Here is a 27775-nt window from a genome sequence, read left to right on the forward strand (position 1 = left end):
TGCTGAGGTCTGAAACTGTCGGTTTGTCTTCACGACAAAACTAGTCAGGTTTTTCATCGAAATTTACTATTTCCATCAGCAATTCAATAAGGTAAAAACTTGTCTATGTTGGTACTAGTAAAGTCAAGATCACTCTCTTTGCTGTTGTTGTTGTTGTTGTTGTTTTTTTTCTGATGACTTCTTGTTTAGGTCAAGTTGTACGCGGAAAAATTAGCGAAGGTATTTTCCCACACAAACCGCAACACTAACAAGGCAATAAATGAGTCGAAATCAGTCTTGCCTTCAATTAATTCGTGAGTCATAACAAATGATCAGTAATTATGGTAAAGAAATGAATTAAACTCGTTTGAAAAGATACTAAATGTCTTTTGCGAGAGGGAAGTAGAAAGTTTTACTTGTTTATTTGGCCTCAGGTTGTTTTTGTCCAGCGACATTTGTTTGCAAGCGCTTAGAAAATACGAATTATTGACCAATCTCTCAACTTTGACGTGGAAAAGTTGAGAGCATAAACTGAAGTGATGTGAAGTTTATATGAAATAATTCATATATGAACTGCGGTAGTAGATGAAAGTGAAGAATGATCATCGCAGTTAATTTTCCAATTTAAGCAATTGGAAAGAAGAAGCCTGAAAAAAATCAGGGCTTCAACGGGATTCGAACCCGTGACCTCCGCGCTTCACATCATTTCACTCCTCACGGGAAGATATGAACTCAATTAATTGACCTCGCTCCCAATGTGTGGCTTCATAGCTCAGTTGGTAGAGCATCGCACCGGTATCGCGGAGGTCACGGGTTCGAATCCCGTTGAAGCCCTGATTTTTTTCAGGCTTCTTCTTTCCAATTGCTTAAATTGGAAAATTAACTGCGATGATCATTCTTCACTTTCATAAACTGAAGTGTTTCGGCATCCAGCTAATTTACGTCACAATTAATGATCACTCCGGGCTAACTTCACATTTTCCTATTTCAGTATGGAGTAAAATGACAGGAAAAATTGCACAAGTTCTCTCTTTGAATCCAAAGCCTGATAATAAAAGGAGGTGCTTGATTCTTTTTAACACATGAACCAGTTCTGTTCTTTTTATTTAAATCTATTTCAGCGGTTGCTGTTGTTTGCAAGCATTAAGAGAGCACGGATTTACGGATCGAATATGGCAACCATTCAGACAGTCCATAGAAACAAAAAGGATTAGAGTCAATACAATTTACCTTAACGCTTCAACGCAAATTAAATAATGGTTTTAAAGGTTGAATTGTTTTTCCTGTTTCAGTCGGCGTCACAGAAAACATACAACAGACTGATTGAGTCTTTGTTTCGTTCTTTTTATCTCATTCTGTTTTGTTCTTACGTATTTCTGTTTGTTTTATCGTTTGTCTGTGTGTTAACAAGTGCTCAAAGAGTAGAATTGATGAACAAGGTAAATTTGAAGTCAACAGTTAAGACGGCAGAACAATAAAAACCCTGTGGTTAGCATCAATTATTTCATGTACAAATGCTCCTTTAACACAAATTAAATAATGGTCTCCATGGTTGAATTGTTTTTTCCTGTTTCATTCGTGGTTAAAAGTCATACAACAGATTGATCTCTCTCATTTTAGCGAAAACCTTGGAGTAGAGAAAGAGTCAAAATGTTTCGCTTGCTTTTCGCCTTAGGTCTGGCCTTCTTCCTGAGTTCTTTTGCAACCGTGCTGTATTCCGCGGATGGTGGAAGCTGCCCGGCATCCACGTGCAAATGCCGCGACGGTGAGAAAAACAAATGATGCTTTTACGATCCCTTGCATTATTCGGTTTTCTGCCTCTGTTTTCGGACTAACAGCAATTTTTCCTTCTTCGTTTCAGGTAGAGACGGCAGAGATGGTAAGCCTGGTAAGAGAAGTAGCTATTTAACAACGAGTTTTTAATTTTTCGTTGACTAGTTGTAGCTCAGCGCCGCAAAAACAAGTTCAGAAACTCCAGTTCAGGCAGACCGAGGCCCTCGCCTGATTCATTTGCTTCGTTTTTGTTGGTTTTGTTTTTTGAAGGGAGAAAGTAACACACTGAATACCTGGGAAGAGAATCTAAACATGAACATTGCGGCAGTCACAATTGTTTTTCATGTTATGGCCCAGTTGAGCAGGGGTTGTTCAAAGCCTGATTAAGCTAACCCAGGATTAGCAAGAATTTTGATCTCAGTTTTGTAACTTTTCGGTGAAGTTTTCTGTTTATACTGTTTGTCAATCAGTTTTGAGCTTGACTAAGCTCAAACTACACAAAACTTAAGCAGTAAAAAGCAATTTTATACAAGAAAAATTAATAGTTCGGTTAACTTTTAATCGTGGGTTAGCGTTAACCGGCTTTCGAGCAACCCGTCCCTGGTTGTGCAGTTTGGAATACATATGTTATGGGCTCTGTATTTCAAGTATTTGATCAAGATCAAATCTCCCAAAAGTACTTGAAAAAGAAGTTAGGATTTTTTTTCCCACTCGACTGTCTGGTAATATAAATGGGCAAAAAACGATCAAATCCGTCCAAGACGATTTGGCCCGGCTGTTTGCTGACATGTTGTCATGGTTATAACATCACATAAACAGCAAATTTATTCCTGTTTTTCCTTGATATTAGGCCGTGACGGACGTGATGCAGCTGAGGTTGGTGAAAAATCATTGTCTTCTTAGTTAGTTTCGACAAAGACGTAAATAAATTTCATGAGATAAATTGGGTGGAGTTCAGTGAACAAAATCCCCTAACTCTTTCACTTTGCCGATTGTAGCTCGTCGGATACTTGCGCTTTTTTATGGCGCACGTTCTTGACACAGCTTATAGAAAACAGAGTTTCTACGAACGTAACAGAATCAGTGTACGAAGGAAAGATTGATGGGTCATCAGCTTGAATGGCTTCTTCCCCTTGATCTCTGAATATTCAATGAGATTCAGTAAAATAATACAAGTGGTGACACAAAAGATGTGCCATGTACCGTAACCTTATAAAACTTTTCAAGGGCTTTTAGATGGGCTTATAAACGAAGGGCTTATCCGAGGGGGCTTATAATCGGAATAAAAACCGTTTCAAAACTAGCTATAGCTGTTTTGATCGAAAAGCTTTAAAACACCATATTAAAACGAATTCAAAACAAGGAAAGCTGGAGCGAGGAGGGGTTATATCCGGGGGGCTTATAGCCGATGTATTTTTTGGTTTACTGGTAGATGGGCTCGTAACAAGTGCGGGGGGCGGGGGGGGGGGGTAACTTATAAGTGGTAGTTTACGGTATTCCATATTTTATTTGTTTGTCGTTTATCTTTTTTTAGTGTAAACCACCATCACCACCCCCAAGTGGTGCAATTAAGTTTGGAGACACCGCTGAGGAATGTACACCGAGTATTGCTGGCACCGTTCGTTACAGTACTTCCGAGAATGCCTTGGAGCTCTGCGATGGCAGCTCTTGGTCGCCATTGGTGACTGCTGGGTTGGGTCAAACGCCCGATCAGCCAGGACGTAGCTGCTTGCATATTTTAAATGCGGGTGAGTTTTACGTATTGTTAATCACGCCCATGTACACAATGTTTTCACGTGACGTCATAAAAATTATAAAATAAGAAAACTAATTAAAAGGCTTCCTGAGATTTTAAATTTATGGGCTATGAGACCTCCAAGAAATATATTTTCTTGCAAGTCTTCAGCTCGATAGCATCCTTCGGTTTTGAAAATAGATCATCTTTGTAATCCAAGTTTATATAATGTGTCGAATTGTTCTCGCATTTTGATTGGCTCCTGCTAATGGTCAACTGGAGGACAGACGCATAGATGACGTCATTAACAAGTAGATTCCATGTTACCGTGCGTCTGTTCAGCAATTGATCACAAAAGACGTCAAAAAGTGGTAAGAACGTCAGTGACCCACGACTATATATTGCCTCGTGTGCAACTTTAGCTAACTTATTTGGTCTCACCATTCGGCAACATGGAATCTATTTGATACCGAATTTCATATAACACGACACCAAGAAAAAACAGCAAGATGGCCACGAGTAAGTTGTCATGTAGCTTGAAAAGATTGACTTGTTCTGAGATTTTTAACGCGGTTTGAACACTTAACGAATTCGAAAAAAATGTTTATGTGAGAGTCTTGATTCGTAAGGGGGACGGTTATTGAAGTAAATTCCAGCTGTTTCGACATCGATGTCTGGCTGCCATGCTGCCATAACTGTGCCGCTTTGGGTGGCCCAAGCTCGCAAATGAGCTACATACTAAATAAATTACATACAACAGTACTCAGGTTACGCAACAGTCGAAATATAAGGATTCATGGTTTGGGAAAAATGGTTATATTCTTAAGCCTAAAAAATACGAGGGAGCATGAATAATGACAACCCTACCTCGCTTCAGCTGTATGTTTCCTAGGTTCCTGTGAGGTTTCTAGGCCGATTAATGGCAATTAAGATGGTATTTTGCTTCACGGATTTGTCCTATATGTATCCTTTCTAAGGAGTGATTTAAACTAAAAACCAACTAAATTACCACAGACTGGCCGAGAAACCTCACGAAAACTAATGAAACACACACCTGAAGCAAGATAGGTTTATTTTTTATTCATTCTCTTTCGCTTTTTAAGCTTAATTAAGAACATAACCGTTTTTCACACACAAATCCTGATATTTCAACTGTTACGTAACCTGGGCGCTATCCGTACTAATGGGTGCACCAGAGACGGTTATTTGCGAGCTTGAGTCAGATCACCTATGCTTCGCTGGACACAAATGTGCGCTTTCCATTGGGAGTTCTACAAATCTGGGGTAACCTTCTCAAAGGATAACTTGAGCACGGAATTTGTCATATACCTGGGACCCGGAAAAGTTGATTATCCTTTGACTTTCTGTAAAATTTCAAATTCCTGGCTTCTTTTTGTTCAATGATTTCGATTTTACTAGTTTTTCGTAGCGTGACAAAGCAACCAGCAATAATCTTGTTCATTCGCTTTTTCACTGGTGGGTAGATATTTAGAGGAGGAATGAGTTAATTTTCTTTGTACCTTCAGGTCAGAGTCGTGGTGATGGACTCTACTGGATCGATCCAAACGGTGGCTCAACAGATGACTCATTCCAAGCCTACTGCGACATGGAAACTGAGGGTGGGGGCTGGACCCTATTCGCCACGAAGGTCACCCCAAGCTTCCTCTTCATCAGTACCACATTCTCAGAAGCGGCTGCCAAATCCACCCACGCAGACGCCGCCAGTCATATCCACCCCAACATGGCGGACTGGAAACAAGTTTTGTTCCGGTTTGCTGACGACAACAACATCGGGCTTGTTTACGACCGGGCTGCAGGCTCGCCATCAGCGTCTAAAGCTGAGTTCGAAGATTTCTTAAAGGGGACAAATGCTGGCTTGATTAGGAACCTGCATGGGTTTTACAGGTACAGTCCAGCAGATCAGAGATTTCCCCCGTCGGGTTTTGCCACAATAAATGCATTCCACTTCTTTAATAACGCTGGAATTTCGGAATCGCACGGTGGCACAGACAAGTGGATTGACATGTGGCATAATGCTGAAACTTCAGACAACTACGTGGCTTCTGACAGTGCCGTCTCGCGAGGCACCAAGTGTATCGCCGGCTACTGTTATGAGAACAAGCCAATCTGGGTGATGGTGCGATAGAAACAAACTTTAACGAATAACTAAGCTAAGCGGAGATGCTGTCAAGTAAAATAGAAGTTAGTTTAAAAAGGTGTTGGGTTACATGTATCAACCAAACCGTGCAACGATAAAGGAAACTACTAGATCGCTTTTGTAGCCAAGTTATTCGATTTGGGGGTTCTGGAAACTCTGTAACTACTGGCATAAATAAAGATTTCTTCACGAGACCTTTGAAAATTTATTTGCTGTACGTTCAATGCGTACAAGATTTTTGCAAAGTGCTTTTTCGAAGCATGATATCCAATTTTCGGACAAGGGGCGCGGCCCTCTTTATGTTGATGACAAAGATCAACTGCGCCTCTAAACTAAAGTTGCGCTAACCGCATACATACGTTTTATACATACATTTTTACTGAAGCTCCCTTTTAAGGGGCTGTTCAGTTGCTATACCTAAACTGTATCCCCTTATTTAGTAAATAAACCCCTTCTGGCGCCTGATATGTCGGCTGATATTGTCCGAAAAATGAATATTTGGCCGAGAAGCGAAGCTTCGAGGACAAATGTGAAATTTTGAGGACAATCTCTCAGCCAAGGACATTATCATCCAACATACCAGCGAGCCAGAAAGGGGTTTATTTTTTTTATAACCCTCCCATAATTTTCTGCATATTTTTTTGACTTTTTTGTACTTATCGGAACAGCATTGGCGACCAGTTTTTTTTAATGTCATTATCAGCGGATTCCACGAAAAGGGTCTGTTTTTCTTCCATGAAAAATAATTAAGATGAAGAGGTGAAATTCTAGAGCGGGATTTATTGTTTTTAACTTTGTTTTTTTTTCCGACAGAAACAGTCGCAGGGCAATCATCGACGCAGGCGGAGGTTATTACGTGATAACTGCCCAATAATTTTTCACCACGTGACGTAAAGTAGCCAATAGAATTGCGCGAAAATTAAGCGTGGGTTATAATGAACAATACTGTCCATGTTAACTTATCATGATTAGGTTCCCAAAAGAAAAACTCTTTTGGACTCTTACCGTACTTTAGTATAACGAGTTTTCTCATGATTATACGCCGAGTTCAACTGCTCAAAAATAATGCAACAGAAGTGAGAGAAACTTTCGTTTCTCTTTAGGGGAAGCAAACCACCAGAAAGTAAAACTCGCCTAAATGGCTCTAAACCACCTCCAGGAACCCAGAGACATCAAAATAACGCAATGCAAACACAAGGTAAGCCATTTTATTCAAATTATTTTCTACACGTAGCATTTAGAGTAATTTTCGAAGCATACTCATACGTTGTCTTATAAACGGCTAAAATTGTAACGCAATCGCCAACAGAGTAATGTCACGTATTAATCGTATTCAACGTCTGGGCCGCCTGTGGAATGATCAGCAACAGCGAATTAAGGCGTGATCAACTTGAGTGAGAGCTTTCAAGTGCTCCGTCTTTCTGTCATGCAGTCTTCTTCTGGTTTTACCGATGTAGAAAGCATCACTGTCCCAGCAACTGGCTTTGTAGACAATCTTCGATTTCTGCGAGCGGTTGAAACGGTCTTTGTAAGGAAAGAAAGACTTAATTCTGCGAGTGTTCTGAAAAATAACCCTGAGGTTGAAGGGGTGGCGAATGGTCCTTCAAAAACTCTGGGTCTCGCAAAATTTTAGTCGAATTTCACGGGTCTCGTTCTCTCGTTTTTTAGCGGTTATGTGCGTCCCGCAGTCTCGATTTTTAGACAAAGCTGTCTCGGAGTCATGATTTTTCGCAAAGCTAAAGGGTTTCAAAGTCCCGATTCGTTCGTTTATCTCAGGTTTTATAAATGACGTCTTCTCTTCACTTGACATTGAATTTCAATGAAGCAACTTACAGATTTGCGAGAAAAAGTTAATCCTAACTTCTTGTAACTTGTCTGTTCCACAAAAAGCTACAGAACCTCTCGCAACGTCCGTTTTGGCTCCAGTAAAGCAGTTATTTTGTTCTACCATATCATAACGTAGTGTGTTATAATCGAATTTCTAGTTCCAGCCAGTTTAAAGAAGCTGGCTAAAAGGCTGCACAAGCTCGTTCTAGCTCTCAACTAAATCTGGGGCCCGAATTTTAAGAGTGTGAACGTCTTGCGTTCGGACGTCAAACCCTTTGAAGTCTCGGTCTCGCAATTGAAAATGTCAAAATTAAATGTCTCGGGCTCGCAGAGGAAAACGCTTGTCTCGCCGTCTCGCGCGGTCTCGCATTTACCATTCGCCACCCCTGGTTGACGAAACCATAAAACTTATTGACACAAGACTTTAATCGGCGTGTACTAGCATCGCTATGGAAACTTAAATAAGGTAAAACAAGGATTACATCTTTCATTTTTATATGTCATTTTGAGGAGAGCTGGTTGGCTAATAATCAGTCGCGACCGTCCATTTGGATTAGATATGTGGATGTCACTTTCTCCTTATTTGACAGTAAAGACACCGCCACCAGATTTCTAGATTTTCTCAACAGCAGACATCCCAACATCTCAGTCACCATAGAACTTGAAGAGAACCGAGAGATCCCATTCGTGGATGTCTGTATCAAGCGTGATCACAATACATTTTCAACTACTGTACACCACAAAAAGACTTTTACTGGTCTTTACACCAAGTGGGACTCCTTTACTCCCAGAAAGTATAAGAGCAATCTAATCCGAACACTTACCTATCCAGGGGGTAGCCAGGATTTTTCAAAGGGGGGTCACACTGTGTCCAAGTGAGGGTACTCAGCAGATTGTCATGTCGTTTTCGCAATCTTGTGTGGGCTGTTTTCTTAAAAAATGCTTATAAAGGGGGGGGGGAGGGTCACGGGCACCCCAGGACCCCTCCTAGCTGCGCCCCTGCCTATCGTTGCTTACGCATTTGTTCAAAATCCACTTTATTGCAGTCGACTCTATCTGATCTGAAGAATTCCTTTCTTTAAAATGGTTATCCGAGAGGCGTTATTAATTACAACGTTAATGATGTACTGAACAAAAATAAGGGCAGACCTTCAGAACCTACTCTCGCAGTTTCCAAGAAAGATGTAATCCTTGTTTTACCTTATTTAGGTTGCCATAGCGATGCTATATTACACGCCGATTAAAATCTTGTGTCAATAAGTTTTATGATTTCGTCAACCGCAGGGTTAATATTTTTCAGAACACTCGCAGAATGAAGTCTTTCTTTCCTCACAAAGATCGTTTCAACTGCTCGCAGAAATCGAAGATTGTCTACAAAGCCAGTTCCTGGGATAGTGATGCTTTCTACATTGGTAAAACCAAAAGAAGATTGCATGACAGAAAGACGGAGCACTTCAAAGCTCTCACTCAAGTTGGTCACGCCTCCGTTGTTGCTGATCATTCAACCTCTTACGGTCACAGCATCAAATGGCACCATTTTGAGATCCTAGCAAGTGGTCAATGTGATTTACAGTGTAAAATCAAGGAAACAGTGTTAATACGGGAATTAAAACCCGCCCTAGATGAAAATGTCGGTAGTGAACCCCCCCCGGGGGGGGGCGTACTCCCTTATATGAGCTTTATAGGTATGTGCGGCCTTAACGGGTATGGTTTTTCAGCCGTTTTGGTCATAAATAGGGTATCGATTTTAGCCTATTTTGGCCATATTGGTCATAAATAGGGTATGGTTTTTGCACCCTAGCCTTGATATGGGTATATTTTTAAGAAGAAGCCTCTTTTTCATCATTATCAAAAAGAAAATTGACAAAACCCCTTCACAAATTATCCCGGTAATTTAACATTGGTCTGAACTAGGGTACTTGTTATAACGCAGGTCTGAAACAGACATAAATAGGGTATCGAATATTTGGTCAGGTCATAAATAGGGTAGGGAATATAGCAGATTTTGGTCATAAATAGGGTAAGGGTTTTGGGAAGCGGGCCGCACACCTCAACCCAACTTTTCTGGGAGTACCCCCCGGGGTTCGACTGTAGTTGTTTTCTATCATTTTTGTTTTTTTTTTACTTTGTAGCTATTTTAGGGGATAATCATTGTATATCCTTTCCATTACAACTGATAAAATGATTATTACGCTGTAGTTTCTGTTATTCCTTCTCTCGTTATCGGGTTTTATCATCATGGCCTGCTGGAATTTGAAGAGGGGGAAATTGCATGAAAATAATATAAAATGTTCTCCTTTGTTTTCCTGTTTTCTACGTTGCCAGAATTCCCGAATTTCCCTTGCTAACCTTGCTACTAAACACAACTTGTGGAATTTTACAATGTTAACGGCCAAATTCGTGGAATACGGCCAGGGGAATACCTGCTTTAAAGAATAAAGGGAGGAAGGGAAATCGAACGAAAGAAGAAAGGAAAAAAATATTGAAAGCCCGTCTCAGTCCCCGACCGTTGCTCTGAGCGCGGGTTTTTGAAAACAAGATGGCGGCCGTGTCGAATGTTTGTCTACCGGAGATCAAACGAGATCTTCTTCACGCGGTGAAAGAATGTTCCGAGAGAGGGTTACTTCACAGTGCTAAATGGTAAGATTAAAACGATTCCAAAGGTAACCTTTACGGAGTTCTCAATCTTGGTTAACGAAAAAATGTGACGATTCTGGTCAGTCAGTGTCAGTGCAAAACGCAGACTGCAGACCGTGGGTATAATGCAGACTGCAGACTGTAGACTTTAACCGAATCCTGTTAAAATCATTGAGAGCTAACCGTAAACAGGCTAACCGGAGGCTTATTTAGGCTAACCTGAGTGATATACTCAGGCTAACCGGAGCGCAGACCTTCACTGCGATTAACCTGAATAAAGCTGTTTGACGTTAAGGTGGCTCAGACCTGCCAACTCTCCCGGTTTTCCCAGGAGTCTCCAAGTTTCTCATCAAATCTCCCGGGAACTACCTACCGTGGCTCTTTTTAATTTTCCTTTTTTATTAATTTTGTTATTTTCGAGATTTCCAAAAGGAAAACAAAACAAGAAGGAAATTAGTTGCTCTTATTTGAGCTGCTCTCGATTGGACGACATAAAACAGAGCAATCAAATTGATGTATATTTAACGAGTATTCTAACTGGTCAGAAATCAACCAATCAGGTTGCACAATACATGGTACAATATTGGCATGGTTTTCACACGCTGTTTACATCAGTCGAAGCGAAGATGGCCAGCATGGATGCCGGATTGCCTCCAGGTTTTGTACTCTGGGGGTTGGCAGGTATGGTGGCTCCCTAGAGTATCTACGAACACCCTCCCTATAGAACGCGAGTTAGAAAAGGAAACTTAGTTAATTTCTCTTAAAGCTTTCCCTTTAGAGATTTACTGGTATGGGTACTGTTAAAATAAGGCTCATTTTTTGGTTGCCAATTTTTGGATCAAGGCCATTACCATGGCAACAGCTCATCTAATGACAGGCAGATATATTTCTCATTTTGGCCGAAACTCCTCAATATTTATACTTACCTTCAGTGCAATTTTTTCATACTTTGCCACATCATGGAAATGATATTGCCTGGCATTTTGAATTGGTAAAAAGTCAAGGTTGTTCAGACTGTTTTTCCAATATTCTGTAATTTGTCATTCTTCTAAATATATTAGATTAGCTCTGACAGATTTTAACATAAATAGGGTATTTTATAGCAATTGTATGTGGTTACAACTGAGCCAAATTTAAAAAAAATTCACTGAAGGAAACTCGAGAAAATTAAATGTCAGTTTTGCTTTTTGTCCTCATGTTGACGTCATAAAAATCGAAAAAACACTTACGTTTTCCTTTGAACGCAGGTGGATTCTTGAGCTTTCGTCCTATGCGTGCATGCAATCGTAAAACGATAGTGAGCCACCTAATAGCAAGAGTGTGCCTGAAAACTGTGTTCGGCCACCTTAACACTCGATAATGGAAATAACACGGTATATAATTGAAAATTCTGCAGTCTACATTTTACCCCCAGTCTGCAATCTGGATTTTATCCTCAGTCTACATTTTACTACTGGCTACAGCCTGCAACCTGCAGTCCACAGTCTGCATTTTACACTGACCGGTTTCAAGTTGGTGTTCCAGAGTTTGCTTTTAGGTGCTAATCGTGTCTTCATGGCTAGGTTCTTTAATAACTATTTGATGGTCATCACGTTTAGATATTGCATATTTAGTGTGTTGAACTTATGGTTACAGTGTGTTTACTGAAACTTGGGCCACCCAGACAATGAAAACCAATCAGATGGCAGAACTGAAACAATAGATTCCAACATTTTCAAATCCAGCCAATCAAATGTCTGGTACAAAACAATGAAATCTAACTTGTTCGTTGTGATGCTCGTGACTACGTTGTCTCAAGCTCAAGCCGTTAGTACTTTCGTGTTAGAACTTATTGTGTTACTTTAGATTTTACATTTACAACCGTGATAAATTCATTAGATTGACCGTTTTCCACCGTGAATGTATGGCCACACAAACATCATCTTTACAGTTGTCGTTTAAAATCGTAGAATAATGTTATAAATTTTGACACTTTTTACAAAATAAATTCCGCTCCTGTTGTCCGCAGTTCTTGGAAAAACTGTCGCGTTCACTGTCTCAGGAGTTGTTCATTTCGGAGTTTGAGCTACCTTTCTGGGTTATCAGTGTATTGAAATATCATCTTCATCGAAAATTCAAACGAACTTTTGTCTGCGTTGTACTTTCAAAGCCTCAGAGTGTAAAATCACTCAGGCAAAAACAAAAGATGGTGCCATAGCTAGCAGTCTTCCTTTCACAGAGACCATTAAAGCTTTTTTTTTAAACAGCTGCAACAACATTCAAACCCTACACCATGCACTCTACTAGCAATATATATTTACGAGTGACATTCTTACACAGCTTTTCTTTTCATGTACAAAACAAACCAGTGATCACGTACAGAAAGTGCAGCATAAAATTCAATTCTTCTTAAACCTGCCAGCATGTGAAAGTACTAACGGCTTAAGCTTGACAATTCATTGATAAGTGACACTGTAGTCGCGTAAGCATCACGACAAACAAGTTGAGACTTCATTGTTTTGTATCGGACATTTGATTGGCTGGATTTAGAAACAGGACATATGATTGGCTGGATTTGAAAATGTTGGAATCTATTGTTTTAGTTCTGCTATCTGATTGGTTTTCATTGTCTGAGTGGCCACAGTTTCAGTAAATGCACTGTAATTGCTACAGTGCAATTCCCCGCAAAATATGTTTTAAAGTTTTCATTCTTTCTGAGAAGTGCTGTAAGTATGAACTTTATTAAAACTGAATTACTGGATAATGCAAATTATTCAAGAGTTTTCACTGGCTTAGCCATCATATATGCCATCGTAGTTTGTGAGCTATTATACCACGCTCTACAAATATGGCAAGTGTGTACATGCATAATTTTCTGGTTTGTTTTTGTTTTTATAAGTAAAGGTTCTTTAAAAACTAATGGTAAAAGTGTGTGACATTTTGACCGAACTTCAGTCATTATCAAGCTTAAAAGTGAGGATAAAAATTTTTGCATAAGCATAAAATATAAAGCAAAGAAGTAAAAGTATGTTAAGTATGACAATGTTAAAAAGGGTGTTGAAAACAATAAAAAGCATGCAAAAATAACATAATTAAAACGATTTAAGACTTTCACACACATTGAGTCTGACTGTACATTACAGTTCATTAATAAAAAACATTTCATAAATGAGACAGTCAAACTTGCTCTTGCACTTTTTTAAGATGGTAATTTTAATTCTTGTTAAGATCCTTGGGCACATAAGAATGTTTCACATGCAAATGTTTCTACTGGAGGAAGATGCATTCTTGTGCTCATCTACGCGTCGACGCAAATGCCGCTGTGTGTAACCAACGTAACCTGCATCACACAGATCACATTAAATTGATAAACAAGGGATTGTTGGTGGACATCAGACGGCTTGACTCTGTGCAGTTTCAGATGTTGTTTGGCTAGACGGTCATTTGAATTTTCTGGCTCAGATTTTTGAGCTGTGCTTGTACAATGTCGGCTGAAGCCTGGTCTTTAAATGGCAGCAGAACTCAAACAGGATCTAATTCATTGTTAACAGGTGGTAATTCGGGAACAGATTGATCATAAGCTTTGACTGCAGTAAAGCATGAGATGGTGGAATTAATTAACCTGTCTTGGAAATTCAGTCAAGAAAACACCATTTTGAGCCAAACACATTCCTTGGAAAAGTAGGGCCAGTTAAAAGAGAGGCAGTTGGCACGAACAAGCATAGTTTTAACCATAAACAGGATTATTCAGGCTTATTGCAGTGCAAATCTGCACTCTGGTTAGCTTGAATATCACTCAGGTTAGACATAATATTACCTGTAACACTCTGGTTAGCCTGATTACACTTAGCTTTCAATGATGGAAATGGTAACACGATTAACTGAGAGTCTGTAGTCTGCAACCTGCATTTTACCCTCAGTCTGCATTTTACCCCAGTCTACAGTCTGCAGTCCACAGTCTTCATTTTACACTGACTGCTATGGAAACTAACCACTTACATGTAGATGAAATGTTCAACTTTTCTGTCCTTCTTTTTGTTTTTATGTCCACAGGTCTGCAGAGTTGGCCTTTTCTATTCCATCCTTCCCATCATCTGATCATCTCCCAAAAACTGATTATTATGATCCACAATTTGTGAAAGACTTTGATAGATATACTCTGGGGAAAACATTTTTTGATCTTAAAGAATTTGACAGAGCAGCTTTCTTCCTGGATGGTTGTACCAGTCACAAAGCGTACTTCTTGTACATGTATTCACGTTACTTGGTGAGTAAAGTCAGATGGTATAAGCCCAGGAATTATTGGCATATTTACCGTCTGAAATTTAAAGATACCTAGTAGAACATTTCATCAATTTAATTTGACAGATAAGCATATAAGCCACAAAGTGATGCAGCTGCACCGCACAGGGAAGGGTACTCTGTAAATTATCTTTGGGTGGGGGTGTGCTGCTGGAACACTGAAACCTTTACCCAACAGTGTATATACTAGACCATGATCAACTTAAGTTTGCAACACTATTCTAGACTAGGCACGAAAAACCCCTCCCCTATCCCACACTAGTCATTTTCCATGCAGACGTATCATCACTATTGTAGTTGCCCTATTCTAGGCCAAAACTGTCTGATTTCTATCCCTATCTCAGACTAAACTACCTTTAAATCGTACTCTTCACGGTGGCACTTACCTATATAACTTATACATCTACATTTGTATATGGGAGTACCCCACAGGCAGTCACATTGCTGGAGACTAGGTCTATGGGCAATTTTACAAAAAAAACGATAAATAAATAAATAACTAAATAAAAAATGTCTGAGTCAAAGACTCTCCAAGTAATCCTTGGTATGGTATATATTTCATGACAACAACAACAACAACAACAACAGCAACAACATCCTTTATTTTACCCTTCTTACAAATTGATTACAGTTAATTAAGGTTACCGTAAACCTTCGCGGGTGTCCGTAGCGAACAAAATATAACCGCGCTGTCTTAAAGACAACCACTACAAATTATATATCAATGCAAAGGTTATAGAATGCTCTATTCGATAAAAATTGTTTCGCCTCAATTTTTTTTAATCATAAGGCGAGCGCGACCTAAAAGCGCGAAACGACCAACGTTCCATTGAGCGAATTTATCGGGTATCAAATGCGACCGCATCAACAAAGCTACTGCATTATATCATTCACGAGGCATCAATCATCAAAACCGTGTGGGGGATTTGCTTTTTTTAAAATTGATCTCCTGCAATGGCCTTCGTCGTAAAACGTGTCGCTGTATTTTTGGACATCAAACTTGACAGAAATTTTCCAAAACAACCAATAGGAATATCAACAAACCCTCACATGGTTTTGATGATTGATGCCTTGTGAATGATATAATGCAGTAGCTTTGTTGATGCGGTCAAGTTTGATACCCGATAAATTCGCTCAATGGAACGACGGTCGTTTCGCGCTTTTAGGTTGCACTCGCCTTATGATTAAAAAAATTGAGGCAAAACAATTTTTATCGAATAGAGCATTCTATAACCTTTGCATTGATATATAATTTGTAGTGGTTGTCTTTAAGACAGCGTGGTAATATTTTTTTTCGCTAAGGACACCCACGAAGGTTTACGGTAACCTTAAAAGGTTAATTAAATACTGGCAACCTGAAAACCAGTGGGTTAAAAATGCCAAAAAAGCTTCTTAATTGATACATTTTAATAGACCATTTTTGTATGAATTCTTGGTATTAGACTGGAACTAGCTTGCAACTGAGGCTAATGCGGGCAATCTTTGCAAATGCAAATGACATTAATCTCTTTTTAATGATATTTCCCCACATGAGCCTCCATTGCAAGCTAAATCCAGTCCACTGAGAATACAAAATTGGTCAATTTGTTTGTGTTTTTCTAGGCTGGTGAGAAACACAAGAATGACAAAATGATGGATGTTTTAGGTAACAAATGGGCTTCTTCTTGACTAATCTGATGTTGTGCCTTAAATAATGTATATTTATTTATTAGAATTTTGATTTTTCCTTTGTTCCACACCATACTTCGAAAAGCAACCATTAATGAGATGCCCAATCAAACTTGTTTACTTAATGAATTTTTATTTATAAACAAGTTTTGACTGCTTTTGTTTGTTCTTGTCGTGAAATGTTACAACAACTTGTACTTGTCTGCTATTTGATTCTAGTATATGTAAATCTGCACAAGGTCTAGATCTTGAGCCAGTTTTGACCTTTTATAATGTTGGCGTTGGTTACATAGGGTCTGAGTAAATTATGAGAAATGCTGCATGGCAAATTTGTATTAACTGGATCAAATTTCCTTTTGTGTGTGTGTGTGTGTTAACTTTGTGATTTTGTAAGACAGTTGAAGCTCTCCACAATCAATGGCCACCTTGGCGACAGAGCACAATGACCGTTGTAGAGAAGTGGCCATTATGGGGAGGGAGTGTGATGTGACACTGGTTTTGTTGTGGGACTCAATGTTTTTATGCTCTAAAAATCAATGCTCATTGTAGCATGTAAATATGTTACACAATCAAAATATATATCTGACATTCAATAAAACAGAAACCAAACAGAAACAGTGACAAATGACCCATGGTATGGATCAAGATTCATTACCTTGTTCAATAAAAAATGAGGTTTTGTATACACCCGCCGTTCATCAGTACTGTTGTTCATTAACTGGGCATTGTTGAGAGGCTGTCGTGACAGTTGGGACATGCTTTAGTGGCCGTTGCCATTTTGGAGAGGTGAAACACAGGGAATTGGATGTTTGACTGTACCAAACATCCCCTCTGGTACAAACCATGAATTGACCAGATTCTTCATAATCATGGTACATGCATGTACACAATGCTAGTTGCCTATGTGTGGGAATATTGCTTTTCCAGGCCCACAAGAAAATGTGCAGAACCAGGCTCTGACTTCCCTGAGAGCTGAACTGTACAAGAAACACAGAGAATTGGATGGATTCTGTCTTTACTTGTAAGTAGAAAGCATTGTGTTATGAAATTGTTCTGACTGTAAATTTAGACCTCATGATAATATTAAAGATGTACATGTAAGATATTATGAGAAGTTTTCTTTCATCTTGCCATGCAACATTGTTGCATATTTGTAAGTTGAAGTGTCATTGTGAATATATATTAGCATGTGCATACATGTAGGTTGGGAATTCTTTTAAAAGCAGAGTGATTCCTTAGCTTACATCTTTAAGGTACGGTGTTGTACTTAAGAAACTTGATTTGAGAGAAGATGCCTTAGAAGTGATACAGGAAGCTGTGACTAAAGAACCGCTACACTGGGGGGCGTGGCTGGAGCTTTCATCTCTTTGTTCTGACAAGGAAGTTGTAAGTGACTATTGTGCTTAAACTACAGTATGACCTTGATCTAATTGGCATGTAGGTACACATATTTCGTTGAGCATGTAGGAGGCACATATGTATGTTGTACAAAGATAACAAATTAAAAGGAAGTTGATTCTACTCATAAGTATCCCAACAGTCACTCACATTTATAGTATGTTAACTTGTTGATAAGCAATATTCAAAATGGAGGGTAGGTGTTAATTGACAGCAAAGCAGGCAATGAGCAAGTGTGGGCAAAATGCAAATAAAGGGGGTATCCATGGCAACCTCCCACTGGTCACCTCCCCCTGGCACCTGTCACACTGAATTCTCAGTGGAGAATAAGTATACTCACCTAGACACAAGAGCCCACCATGAACCAAGAGTGGGTGGGATGGAGCAAACCAAAGGCAAAGTGACAAAGCAAGGCAGAGCAAAACCACGAGGGTGAAACTGCACAGCAATGGCACAACTATACATGCCCACAGCGATCATTTGCTGGCCAACAGCAGATCTCCCAGTTAACTCTGATTATTGATAATCTCATCAAAATGTAGTGTGAAAGAACCATATATATCAGGGCAAAGATAGACAATAGCCATAGCAAATATTAAAGGCCAACCCCTTGTTAATTAGTTTTTGGGTTCCTATCTCCTTGGATCTGTTGGAAAGTGGGTAGGTTATAAAGAAGGAAAAGTTGAAAGAAAAAATTGGTATAATTAGTATTAATATTTCTACTAATTAAATAATTCCAAACAAGTCTTCAGGTTATTTCGTACCTTCCATTTTACACCAAGATTCTCTGACCCTTATTTAGAAAAGGTGTTCCAAGATCTATCATGAGGGCAGATGTAATTGTATTATAAAAAAAACTGGCTGCAGATACCATAAATCCTCGAATTAGTTCTCCCCTCGAATAAGTGCCCCCTTCGAATAAGTGCCCCTTCTATTGGGCAAAATTTAAAATAAGCCCCCCCCTCAAATAAGTGCCCCCTCCCTCCCCCCATTTTGTGGACGAGTAATGAGACAACAAAGGATGCATGGTTTTTGTCATGTAGTATTATATTTCTACATTGTCTAAGTTTGTGAACATGTTAAGTGCCGTGAGTTAAACTTTAGGATCAGCTTTTTATGTTGATAAACGGCTTGTGTTGTTGTTTACACAGGATGATGTATCAAAAAAATGATCATGTGAGGCCACAATTTGGGAAAAATTAAATAAGTGCCCCGCATGAATAAACGCCCCCTGTCTTCTCCTAAATTTGAAATAAGCGCCCCGGGTGCTAATTCAAGGATTTATGATAATCAGTCTAACCGTGCTAGCTATGATTTAAAGTTTCTTATTCTCCCATTTTTCTGACTCACCTGACACACTATGCTTTTGTTTTTGTTGTAGCTTCAATCACTGACCCTCCCCTCCCACTGGATGGCTCAATTTTTCCAAGCAAATGTAGCCATTGATCTACAGTTGAATGAAGAAGGCTTGGAAAGGTACACCAACCTCAGCCAGGCTGGATTTTCAGAAAACAAGTACATCTTACTCCAGACTGCATTGGTGCAATACCACGCCAGAGGTAATTTAAGTTGAGAAACTAAATCATTAGACAGTTATTCACAAGTGGATGGACTGAAGCACTCTGTTTTAAATCTGTCGGGTGGTGTCTGAAATCTGACATATAGAGCCGAGCTTCTGACTGTGGAGTACTACAGCAGCCTTACAATACTCTTCCTAGTTTTGGGCAAAATGTTTACTAGAGACCAAATTATTTGATGCCAAATTGATATTTTAATTGTAAGGGACGATTTATCCAACTGAGACCATGATTTAATATCTGTCTGGAATGGATAAATCATCAAGTAGGTATTTAAAGTCCAGTGTTTGGGTGAGTTATATAAAATTGGTAGAATTTGTCCTTGGATTGACATGTTTGTCAGTACATCTTAAAGATACGTTGACAACAAATCAGATGAGGCAAATGATACTACAGGCACATAATTTGTCCAGATTGTCCAGCAGACAAATTATCCATCTCAGATGGACAGTTGATCTGAGTGGGATAACTTGTCCTTATTATAAAATTCTGTCATCATTACTTAATCTATCATTATCATCAGATCCAGCCATGGCAGTGATTTTTCTAACTTTCACACCCATGAGAAGTTGCTCATGACCATTGATTTGCTGGCCAGTACCCGTTTAGACACATAGCCATTGGGAAGAATTGCAAGACTAACGTGTCTTACCCAAGATCTGACAAAGTTTTACTTATTACAGATTTAAAAATCAGATTTTGATTGTTGTTTTTGTTTGGCTAAGATTTTGATGCGGCCTGTGAGTTATTCAAAGAAGTGCAAAAGAGAGATCCGTATTCTCTAGAGCACATGGACACATACTCAAATATTCTTTATGTCAAGGTAGGAAGTTACAATCTCCCTCTTTCTGTTCATTTAGTAACTATAATTTGAATACAACCTGATGCAATTTCAACTAATTACTTACAATGAAGTGCATTCTTTTTTTTTTTTTGCAGGAAATGAAGCCTGAGCTAAGTTATCTAGCACATCACACTAACAGCATTGACAAGTACAGAGAAGAAACATGTTGTGTCATAGGTTAGTTTACTCTCTCCTTCCTGACTTCAATAGCCAATAATTATTCTTATTTGCTCCCATTTGTTCAAAAGGCTTTTCAAGCAGAATCGACTAAGATTAGGCGAGTTTGTTATCAGGAAATCATTAAAAGTAAGTTAATGCATGTTAATTTTCTGAAAAGTTTGGTTGTAATATTTAGAAAGGATGTTGCACCTTAGAAGAATGTTAGTGGCTTAATTTCAAGAATACTGCATGGAAACCGCCTTCTAAACATAATGTTCAAGGAAACACCTTAAAAATGAATGTCACAAGTCTGAGCATATTTTAGCAATTTCATAATAATTAATTGTACAAGTCAAGTTCTCAATAGGAGGCTTTCAACCTGAAGAGAAATAATGTTTTTCTTTCAGAGGGAAAACTGGACATAAGCCAAGGACTTGTATGGCGGTGGGAGGAGATTTTGGGAAAAGGCTATTTTTGATAGGCGGGGGCCTTTCTTCATGCCTATAACGAAAACTTCTTACAAGCTTATTACTTTGTGCTTGTCAACAACATGCAAATTCATCCGTAAGATCAAGGGACCCTGATATGTGAAAAGCCTTTTTTGTGGGTGTAATTTTTTCTCTCAACTTAATTAGTCCATGGTGTGTCAGAAGCCTCCCCTCCTTCCACACCCATGTCTTTTTTGACAGGTTTTACCATAAGTAGCATTGTGTTGTGCTAAAAAACAAATATCTTGCAGGGAATTACTACAGCCTTCATGACCAACATGAGAAGGCAGTCACCTACTTCCAACGTGCACTCAAACTGAACCCGCAATACACATCTGCATGGACACTGATGGGACATGAATTCATGGAGAGAAAAAACACATCAGCTGCTATAGAAGCATACAGAAAAGCCATAGGTATAGCTTCTGCAGTAGAGCATCCTGTTTCCCAGTTTTGAGTTCTCTCAAACTTTAACAATATGATGAGGTTTCCAAAGAACTCGATAATATTGTAACAATAGACTGTTTCTATCCAGGGCATATGGCCTGTTAGTTGCCTGCAAAAGCAAAAATCTTTATGTTCTAAAAAGAAATATTTGTTCTCTGACTTTTAAGTAGATGTTTAGAACATAAAATTTCCAAGGGCAACTATCAGGCAACAGCCAGAGACACATGTAATTTACCACCCATGTACGCTATTGCCTTGGCATTAGTTTATTTATTGAAGTTTCCAATTACCATGTACCTGTAGCCTGTGGAGCTTTCACATTTTTGCAATTGGGTATCCTCTTTGGGTGAAATTAAATTCACATGTGAGCCACTGATTGTTAATTATCAGTAATTTTCTATGCCGGCTGTTGACTTTGAAATATTATTATAATTTTAACATGCTCTCATGCTACAGTGTTAGAAAGGTTTTTCATAAAAAGATGTGATTTCCTTTAAATTTTTAATTTATACGTGCATGCTAATTTTTTGACTGTTTTCTTTTATAGTGTTATTCAAATTGATTTTTATGAACTTTTTGTAATTTTTAACTCTCAACTGTTCTATAACAGGTTAAATAGTTGTAATTTTTGGTTTTGATTTGGTTTTTGATAGAGGTAAATTACAGAGACTATAGAGCCTGGTATGGACTAGGACAGACATATGAAATCCTTAAGATGCCATTTTACTGTTTGTATTACTACAGGCAGGCTCACAAATTCAGGTATTTCACTTTTTATGTCTGAGTACAGTTCAATAAAGAAATAAGTATAGATTTGATAAGCTAAAGCTTAATGAACTACTTGCAGGCCAAATGACTCAAGAATGTTAGTTGCTTTGGGTGAAAGTTATGAAAAATTGGACAACATGCAACATGCCAAAAAGGTAAGTAACAAATCATCTCACTGATGTACTTTAAAATGGTTAAAAATATATTTAGTTATTTATGGCCTGGGTTGGGAGTACACAATGTAGGTTTGTGACTGCTTGTCAAATACATGTCAATTGTGATCAAATGATTTCCATTTCAGTGCTATTTTAGAGCGATGTCAGTTGGTGATTTGGAAGGAATGGCTGTTATAAAGCTGGCAAGGTATTAGCCAAATCAAATGAGTAGTAGTTCCAAAGTGTGTGTGCATTGTAAACTTACCTAGTAGCTGCTAAACAAACCAACCACATTTTACCAAGGTCTTCACTGCTATAGAACATGGGAATGATGTCATGAAATGTTCAAACTCACTATTAAACTGTATAAACGTAGTTTTCGACATTTCATGACATCATTTCTATTTTCAGCCTCACCACTTCTGCATCCCTCACCGCACTGGCCACAGTTGCCATCTTTGCCAAACTGGCCACTCTGGCCACCCTAGCAATCCAGGCCACCCTCAAAACTGGCAACCATTACCACCCTAACCACCTTAGCCATCCTTGCCATCCTTGCCACCCTGGCCACCTTCACCACCCATGCCTGCCTGGTCACCTTCACCACCCTTGTCACCTTGGAAACCCTGGCCTCCCTCACCACCCTGGTCTTCTGGCCACCTTGGCCACAGTGGCAAATCTGGCCACCATGGCCACCATGGCCACCCTGGCCATCTTTGCTACCCTGGCCATCCTTGTCACCCTAACCAACCTGGCCACTCTTGTCACCCTGGAACCCTTGCCACCCTTACCTCCCTGGTAACCTGGGCCACCACTGCCACCCTTTCCACCCTGGCCACCTTCACAACCCTTGTTACCCTGGGAACCCTGGCCACCCTCACCACCCTAGACTTCTGCCCACCCTTACTACCCTGACCATACTTGCCTACCTGGCCACACTGGTCACACTTGGCATCCTGGCCACCCTCACCACCTCCACCACCCTTATCACCCTAGCCATCCTCGCCACCCTGGCCATCCTTACCACCATGGCCATCCCGGCTACCCTTATCACCTGGGACACCCTGGCCACCCTTGCCACCCTTTCCACTCTGTCCACCTTTGCCACACTCAACACCTTTGCCATTCTGGCCTTACATCCTGGCTCTGGCAACCTTTGCCACCCCTGCCACTCTCTCCATGGTTGGCATTTCCTTCACCCCACCACCCTCACCACCCTAGCCTTCCTTGCCACTCTGTTCACCCACACTTTCCACCTTGGCCACCTTTGCCACCTGGCCACCCACCTTGGCAACCTGGCTGGCCACTCTTGCCAACCTCATCATCTACGTTACCCTGGCCACCCTGGCCACATTGCCTGCCCTTAACAGTAATGTTGCCACCCTCCTTCCCTCAGTCTTGGCCACCTTCTTCACTGGCCACCCTCCCCACCCTCGTCAAACTGCCATGGGTAGCCTCTTCACCTTTGTCACCCTAGCCACCCTGACTGTCCTTTACACCTTGTACACCAATGCCACCTTTGCCACAATGCATGGGAAGTCTCACCACTTCTGTTGCTCTTGCCACCTAATCAACCATGCTACCCTGGCTACCTTTTTCATCTTTGCCACCCTGGCCACCCCCTCCATGCTGGCCACCGTGACCACCTTGGCAACCCTTCCCACCCTAGCCAGCCTTGCCACACTGGCCACCCTTTTAACCCTTGTAACCCTGGCCACCTATACCACATTTACTACCCTTACAACCCTGGACAGCTTCACCATACTTTCTGTTGCCAGCCTCATCACCCTCTCTCTTGCTACACTCATCACCCATCCCACCTTTGCAACCCTAGCCACACTTGCCACCCTGACCACCCTTGCCATCTTCACCACCTTTGCCACTCTCACCACCCTGGCCATCCTAGACAGGAGGGTCCACAATAGGCTTCTCAAATCCCACTTTCCCGCCCATTTTTCACTGTTAATCCCGCCATCCCACCCTTTTTTGCCTGGAAATCCCGATCCCGCCTACTTTTCAAAGACGTTTCTGCATTAATTATTAATTTTTTAAAATTAATAATTAATTTAATTATTAACACAGAAACTTTTTAAAAATAGATATCGCATAAAAGAACACCAAAAGATTTAATAGGTAGCAGATAAGTAAGCACAAATGATTATAACGTTTCTTTCTGTAAACTGGTTACTGTTTTGTTTTCTCTTGTCTATGTATCAGTGAAAGAAAATGATTTTTCCTTACCATATTCAAGGGATGGCCCGTACCTGACAGTTTCTTTCAAAGCTTCCAGTGTCTTCACTTTCCTTGAAATCTGGGCTCAGAACTTTTCTTTCCAAATGAAGGCATTCCCGCTTGCACATACTTTTCGTAGTATATGGCGATGCAATTTATAATGTCTCATACACTGTACTTTGTTCGGTAAATCACTATCACCGCCACCCAATGTGGCCATCCTGGCCAAGACAAGCGCTCTAGAAAAGGTCGAAAGACTAGAAAAACTAGAAAGACCGGTGGGCGGGGGGAAGGTCAAGATTACATTCGCAAGCGTCGAAGATGTGGGAAATGGATAGATGTCATTGATGTCAGAGGATCGCAATAGGACTCAAAGACTTCTTACAGTCTCATGATACTAACTTAGTCGAGTGATGATGGATGTGTTTGACTGAACCTGACAGGGTACAGAGATGTTGCTACTCATTACATGAAACCTGACACAGCTGTACACACAAAAGGTTCATTTCTGCCCAACTTGGGGCTTTTGCGCTGGTCAATTTATGATGTATAAGAATTGAAACCCCACATCCCGCCCTGTTCCCCTTGTGAATCCCGCATCCCAACCCCATAAAAACACGAAATCCTGCTCCCGCTCCTAATTGTAATTCCCACTTCCCGCCCCTGTTTTCAGCTCAAATCCTGAATATCATGGCGAAAAAAAGCCAAATCCCGCATCCTGCCAAACCTATTGGGGACCCTCAGACAGCCTAGTAACCCCCGCCACTCTGAACACCCCAGCCCACCCAAATATATTGGGTGGCAAGGATTGAAAGGGTGGCTAGTGTAGCAAGGCTAGCAAGGGTTGCAAAGTTGTTGAGGGTGTCAGGGCTTGAAAAGTTGGTGGGGATGACAATGATGGCTGTGGTGACAAGGGTGACGCAAGTGGCTAGGGTGGCATTAGTTGCAAGGGTGGTGAGGTTGGGAAGGGTAACAAGGGTGGCAAGGGGTTAAAGGGTGGTAATGTTGGTAAGGGTGGTGTGGGTATAGTTGCAAAGGGGGCCATCCTGGTTTCCCTTGTTACCCTTGCGATTGTCATCATTGTTATCACACTTCTTTCTCTTTATCCTGCCGTGGCAGGGCTTGAAAAAAATAATACTTGAATTTTAGCTTACCCTTCAGACAATCAGCCCATGAATTTTCCTTGCCCCGGGCAAGTCAAAGTTTAACTTTTTCTTATTTTTGGCAGAAAACTTGCTAGGGCCCTTGCCCATCAGATAAGGGGGAATGAAAAGTAACTTGCCTGGCAAGAGAATCTACTCATCCTGGCTGGCCGGATGGCACTTTTTTCAAGCCTTGCATGGGAATTGTTAGACCAACCCAGTGGTTATCCCTCTTATCCATTTCAGCTGCATGACTGATATTGAGTTCACCACTGCTATGTGCAAAATGTCACCTATTGTCTTCCAGTTTTTGTTGGATGGTTTGGCACAAACAATTTACTGCCATGATATATGACTCACCACATTAAAATTAAATCTCCTAGTTGCTGATTTTTGTATGTTTTGGTTTTAGATTGCATGAGCAACTTCAAGAAGACGATGATGCAGCCATTCAATACAACCGCTATGTGGAGCAGACAGAGGTTGTTGGGGTAAGAGCATAGAGAATAAAAAGTTTTGTGTGGATAATATCAAAGTTGGTACTAGAAGGACATTCACTAACTCTAAATAATATTGATTTTCTGCACTGTTTGTTGTTGCAGATACTGTCAGTTGCTGATTTGTGTTCTGCATACCTATTTCTGGCAAAATACAACCTGAAGAAAAGAAATCTCGAAGCTGCTGAAATGTATGCTCACAAGTGTTGTGAATTTAACGAGGTAAGTGAGTCATCTTTCATTTCTGCTACTTTTTTTTCTGGCAGTCCTCGCTTTTACTTTCTTTGTGCTCTCTCTGCTTTCCTTTCCTTCCTCTTTCCATCTCTTTCATCTCTTCCTTCTTTCCTCCCTCCCTTCTGCCCCCCTGCCCTATAACAAGCAGTCCGGATTTGAGTCCTAACTGGGGTGATTACATTGTATTCTTGGGCTGAAGACTTAACTACCTTTCTCCACCCAAGTATATACATACTAGATACCTGGCAGATTTAATACATCCAGGGGTGGCATACAGGGCTGGGATGAGTAGTTGTGAATGCGACGAGAACTGGGATTAGCTTTGGCAAGACCCAACAGAGACTTTATCTTATTTCCAAAGCAAACTGTTCACAATTTTGTCTATGCTCAGTAATAAAATTACCCTATGCCTATTTATGTACTTTTTTTACTTGTGGTTTTATTAGGGCAGAGAAGAGGGAAAAGGCCTTCTTCGGCAGATTTCTAACAGTAGGTCAATTGGAGAAAGTGAGAGAGAAAGTTCTGATGCTTATACCCAAGAGTTGTCGCTTGGAAATATAACTGCTGACCATGAAGCAGTGATGTCTCCAGTAGCTCCAACAAATCTCGATTTCAACACACCATAGTGATGGCTTGTGAAACTATCAACTTGTGATACAATTTACAGCAGACATAGCTAGCTTTGTGCATACACTTCAGACATCTCAGATTTGACTTGCAAAGTTCTATGTTGGTGAGTAGACATAGCTCTACAGAAATCTGGGTAGTATCTGGAGGTGGAGATGAATTGAATGCCTGAAGAGTCGACATGGCTGGAATAATTTGCAGCTGAGTTCTTCCAAAGTGCAAGACTTATTTTGAAGCTGCAGAATAGTCTCTGATCAGAGTTGTATTTCCCCTTTAGATTATAGTTATGATAGCTAAGCCAACTAGCTAAGTCAACTATGCAGTTGATGATAATGCCTTCACACCTAAAGAGAAAATTTTCTACAGTAAAATTGGTAAGGGCTGGTGCAAGTGTATAAAATGTGTGACCACTAGTCACTTAGGACAATTAATGCCAGACAAGTTAAGAAATTAAACAAGAAGAAAACTGCTGTGGCTAAAAAAAACAATACATCTGAAAAAGACCCTATTAGACATGCCACATGAGTACAATTGCCATTAAAAACACAAACTTGTACACGTCTTAAAAGTGTTGCTGTTAAGTTGGTACCCAGGGTGAGTTGGGGGGAGGGGGCAGCTGGCGACATGGTACTGACACCGATGTGTCACACATCCTTGGGGATTACAGATTGCCATGTTAGCACCATGTTTGGTGTCAGTTTGGTTGGAAATGCAAATAAAGAGATTTGGTGTACCGTTCTTGGTACCCTGAAAATGTTCGTTTTCATAGCGATTCAATTTCTCATAGAATAACATCAGTTTCTGCACTTCATCCCATATTCAACACTCATATCATGACAGTAATGCAGTTCTGTGGTCTCTGTTTGGCTCTTCCAAAGCACTGAAAATATTAATTTTGAATGTAGTTTTAATATTAATTTTTAAAATATACATTGCCTACACCATGTTTATAAAACTTGTCATAAACTCAATTTCTACTAAACTCCTGAGTAAACTGTATTTCTCCACCATGAATTACCCCAATGGAAAACTTGCCTGTCGGTTTAAATACATACTAAAAAGTTTCAAAGTTATTCTGGTCAACCCTGTCTCCCTGCTTTTAGCTTCAGTGTGTGGCAAGAGGCAAAATGTCGCTGGTATTTTTGCTTG

General features: G+C 40.2%; 2 protein-coding genes across 2 annotated transcripts; both read left to right on the forward strand.

Annotated features, from left to right (window-relative positions):
• Positions 1 to 1593: 1593 nt before the first annotated feature.
• LOC110056085 (uncharacterized) lies at positions 1594 to 5839 on the forward strand. The gene is made up of 5 exons (XM_020762523.2): positions 1594 to 1744; positions 1841 to 1867; positions 2603 to 2628; positions 3287 to 3500; positions 5014 to 5839. Exons 1-5 carry the CDS (start codon positions 1630 to 1632, stop codon positions 5631 to 5633), a joined length of 1002 nt encoding a protein of 333 aa, XP_020618182.1. The 5' UTR covers positions 1594 to 1629; the 3' UTR covers positions 5634 to 5839.
• Positions 5840 to 9563: 3724 nt separating this feature from the next.
• Positions 9564 to 27380, forward strand: LOC110052399 (uncharacterized). Its single transcript, XM_020758524.2, has 15 exons — positions 9564 to 10112; positions 14142 to 14355; positions 15993 to 16035; positions 16986 to 17079; positions 17312 to 17444; positions 18838 to 19015; positions 19759 to 19856; positions 19973 to 20054; positions 20776 to 20940; positions 21625 to 21733; positions 21819 to 21894; positions 22041 to 22102; positions 25681 to 25759; positions 25871 to 25987; positions 26446 to 27380. The coding sequence occupies exons 1-15, from the start codon at positions 10012 to 10014 to the stop codon at positions 26623 to 26625; spliced, it is 1731 nt and encodes a 576-aa protein (XP_020614183.2). The 5' UTR covers positions 9564 to 10011; the 3' UTR covers positions 26626 to 27380.
• Positions 27381 to 27775: the final 395 nt, after the last annotated feature.

Source organism: Orbicella faveolata, unplaced genomic scaffold (genome assembly GCF_042242905.1).
Source record: "Orbicella faveolata isolate gen_17 unplaced genomic scaffold, um_ofav_v1 contig_1, whole genome shotgun sequence".
Lineage (NCBI taxonomy): Eukaryota > Metazoa > Cnidaria > Anthozoa > Scleractinia > Merulinidae > Orbicella > Orbicella faveolata.